Here is a 4,058-nt window from a genome sequence, read left to right on the forward strand (position 1 = left end):
TTCCATTTAACCCCATCAAAAGAAATAAGCTTTAAGCCTTTAAGACAAAATTATGATTCCACAATTGAATAATGATTTAAAATACTTTATTTCCAAGCAAATGACTCTTTATGGTCATGTTAACCGCTATATTTCATTCCAAGTGAAAAGAGCTAAGTTACTGATTATACTGTAGGATAAAGATGAAGGCAATAAAACTGCAATAAAGCATACTAAAGGATATGGTACAGAAAAAGAGGGGTTTATCTCTTAAGGCTTTAAGGACTGAACAACTTAATCTTCTCTTCTGGGAAATCAGCAATCATCAAGATAGCTCCGCAAGATATCAAAATTTATGATAAAAACAGGTACTACATCGGCACTCTGTATGGTTCTCCACTTTGGTATTCCCCATTACTGTGGCCTAAAGGGAAAGGAAAAAAGATATAAATATATATCTAATATATATAATACATAACTATATAAACATATATAAATTAAATATACATATGCAAATACATTTTTCAAAATTTATATGCAGCCAGATGAGCTGAACAGCTGCTCACTATATTTACATATTCTCTCTTCAAAGTGCTATTTTACTCTAAAAGCATAGATTTGCATTGTATCTTTACCTCCACCCCCTTCTCTTCATTCTAAATAAATGCAGCCTATTCCCACAAGACTACTGACTTAAAAGGCCTACATTTGTAGGTTTCCCGTATATAGTTATTTGATAAATAACTATCAAAGGATGAGTCACCTACGGCTTTGAAACTCTTGGATGCACTCTGTGGGCATATTTATGGTTAGGCTGTTTGAAAGTTTCGGGGATCATTTTTGTTCTCACCTTTGTAAATTCTTTGGCCACACAGCAAGCGGCCTCTGAAGTGATGTTCTTTGGTACTATCATTGTCTTCTTGGATCTTGCTGGCGTGGGGTATGCTTTGGAGTAGCAGCAGCCCATACACTGATAAATTGGGGCACCCAACTTGGAAAAGTATTTATTTTCCTTCAGCTTGCATTCTGGGCAATCTGTTATTAAAAAGGCAAAGAGTAAACTAAACCAAAGAGCATTTAAAAAGAAACCCTAAATATCTCCTTATGTATAGGATAGCAAAAGGTCTTTGTTTTTTGTGTTTGGGGTTGTGTTTTTTGGGTTTTTGTTGTTGTTGTTGTTGACATGAAATACTTGATTTGCTATGAATTGATCTTTCTACATAACATTTATGTGTACTGATTTCAGTTATTTACGTAGGAAAGCAATGCTTGTAGACAGGCATGGGAAATCACATTAGTGGTAGTTTCTTTCTCTTCATCATGAATTCTCTCTCGATGCTAATAGTATATCAATAAGAAATACAAATTTGACAGATGAAAACATAAGGCTCAACTGAGAAGGTAATTCTGTCCAGAAGCAAAATATTCTCCCCTTTGTTTTGTGCTGTTGTTTTCCCCTAGATATTCCAAATATTGACAGAGGAAAAATACGTCAGAGTTAAGACTGTTCAGTGTGTACAAGAAGCCTAATATTAGATCAAGAAAGTGCATTTGGGATTTGAGATAGCAATATTACCACTAAGGTAGAGAAAAATCCTAACCAAATGTGGTTCACAATTTCATAGCAGACAGAATTATAACAGTTATTATATGATACATTTTTACAAGCAGTGCAGCAAACAAATTCATTGTATAAAATAGTTGTGTTTTTCTCACTTGTTAAGTGATGTGAAAATCTCAGATCTTTTGGGAGGAATGCAAAAAATGCTTTAAATAAAACAACTCTGCTTCTAAAACTCAGATAAAGCACAATATGAAATCAATTTAAAATGGAAATGTATAAGCTGCTATTTAAATGGACTTGTGAGACGTCATTCACTGTATGTTTTCTGAACCTAAATGTATATTCACAATCTACAAGTGCCTAAACATGTATCCAGCAAGCAAAGACTCATAAAAAAGGATATAAATGTAAAAATGGACTCTTTATGTAGTTCTAAAATGTTATGCTATTCTTTTTACAGCAAACCAAGATTTCTCACACACCTTGTGTTGAAAATTGTCCATCGGGAAAAGAATGGAGGACATGCAGAAACATGAACAGTGTGGCCACAATGACAGCTGCATATTTTCTGTAATAATCCATGGCTTTCCTGCAGAGCAGAAAGAGAATAGGAGGAAAGATCATTAATCTAAAATTGACTTGCCTGTCTCAACAACAACGAGTAGCTTTAGCATTACTACTTATGACAATGATTACTCTCTTGATCCTTCAGATTGTGGTGTTGACAAAGATTATTCAACACTCCACGGCCTGTCAGAAAAAACAAACAAACTAATCTACCTTGGAGGAAGTGTAGCTACAATGCTCCTGAGAGGAAAAGTTGGTGAGATTTTGTCTCATACACTTTAGGCATAATATCAGGAAAGATCAGTCCTTAGAAATGACTATCATGTGTGGAAAAGCAGAGGGTCAGTGAAAAAGAAGATAGCATATCCAGTGTCTAGAACACAAGTGATGCACAAAAGAGATTGCGAGGACGGTGCAGGATCAAGCAAAGTTGCATTTTGGTGTACACAGGGTCACTGTAAGTCATAACTGCCTAAATGGCACCTATCAACAATAGTTCACTATGCCCAATGTCATTTAGTCAACTCGGACTTAAGGTGGTGACTCCATATGTATCAAAGTAGAATAGTGTTTCACAGGGTTTTCAAGGGCTACAGACCCTTTTGGAAGGAATCCTGGTGGCAAAATGCTTTAAGTGCTGGCATGTTTACTGAAAGGTAAGGGTTGGAAATATGGAGGAAAGATGAGCTAGGTATTCTGCTCCTGTTTAAAGTTTACAGCCTCAGAAACCAGAGGAAGTAGTTCTTGGAGAAAGAAAGTTACAGTTGCCCCCAGTCCTGATCACTCCTTGAAGAAATCTGATAATGTCTAAAGTGACCAGACAAGAAGACATGGATCTTGTTAAGGCTCTGGGCCTGATCACAAAAGCCCATGCCCAAGTTAATTAACAGGACCCCCACCTCAAATTCAGAGCAAAATGCCTTCTTCCCTAGTCCTCCCTAAGTCTCCCATAAAATGGAACAATTTATAGGAATTTTGCAAGCAAACCAGTATAAAATAAAAATTTTACTTCAATTTTAAAAAAGGGAACTACCCTTATCTGCTCTCACACCATTTTTACCTTCTCCGTGTGGTCACTTGGTGTCCCTCTCGACCATGCAATAAGGGTCTGTTCATTTCTTGGGACCAACTTCTTTCTGTCTCTCACTCTCAACTCTTTTCTCTATCTAAAAGAGCTGCTCTGTCCTAAAGAGTCACTGTGAGTTGTGATTAATAACAATCTATTTAGGGATTTTTGTTTGATGTTGTTTTGGGGTGAGATTAAGCACATCACCAGGTCTATCTCTCAAAGTGTCTTTGGGGTGAATTTAATCTCCCAGGCTTTCTACTAACTACCTAATACATTAATCTTTAATTATTTACACTACCCAGCACCAAATACATTCTAAAATCATTTCAACAGTAACAAAAATGGAGCCTCATCCCTCTATCAGCCTACTTGCAGTCTCAGAATCACATTGACTACCATCTGCTCCATCAGGTCATTTTTAACAAACAAGTGAATCTGACCTCTCTGTGAGACCACTTTTGACCCAACCCAGACCTGCCCTCAGCCTGCCTGCATTCTGAGAACTTCCCCATCACCTCTATTTCCTTCAGGACACTTTTAGCAGATGAACCTGACCAATGCTCTCTGCAACACCACTTCTGACCCAACTCACTCCCCCTGGCCCTGGCCTGCCTCCAGTCTGGAAACAATCCCATCACCTTTGACTCTGCCCTGCACTTTGCAGAGCCTACTTCCAGTATTCCTAGATCCTAGTTGCTATATTCTCAGAGCCCAGGGATCTGAGAGAAATTTATGCAGGGTGAGCTGCCCCATCCTCTTCTGGAGCAGTGAGCTCCCCACCTAAGCTACACAGACCAAGGACCTGTTAGACACCAGGTTAAAAGTTAAACACGCATGCGTGCACACACACACACACACACACACACACACACACACACA

At 38.0% G+C, this 4,058-nt stretch overlaps 1 protein-coding gene across 1 annotated transcript; it reads right to left on the bottom strand.

Annotated features, from left to right (window-relative positions):
• Positions 1-325: 325 nt before the first annotated feature.
• LOC102850711 (glycoprotein hormones alpha chain-like) lies at positions 326-2,125 on the bottom strand. Its single transcript, XM_006902036.1, has 3 exons — positions 2,026-2,125; positions 830-1,014; positions 326-403 (listed from the first exon to the last, which is right to left on the bottom strand). Exons 1-3 carry the CDS (start codon positions 2,123-2,125, stop codon positions 326-328), a joined length of 363 nt encoding a protein of 120 aa, XP_006902098.1.
• Between the last annotated feature and the right edge of the window lie 1,933 nt (positions 2,126-4,058).

This window comes from Elephantulus edwardii, unplaced genomic scaffold (assembly GCF_000299155.1).
Source record: "Elephantulus edwardii isolate Elephantulus edwardi_28Jun2011 unplaced genomic scaffold, EleEdw1.0 scaffold00360, whole genome shotgun sequence".
NCBI classification, from domain to species: Eukaryota; Metazoa; Chordata; class Mammalia; order Macroscelidea; family Macroscelididae; genus Elephantulus; species Elephantulus edwardii.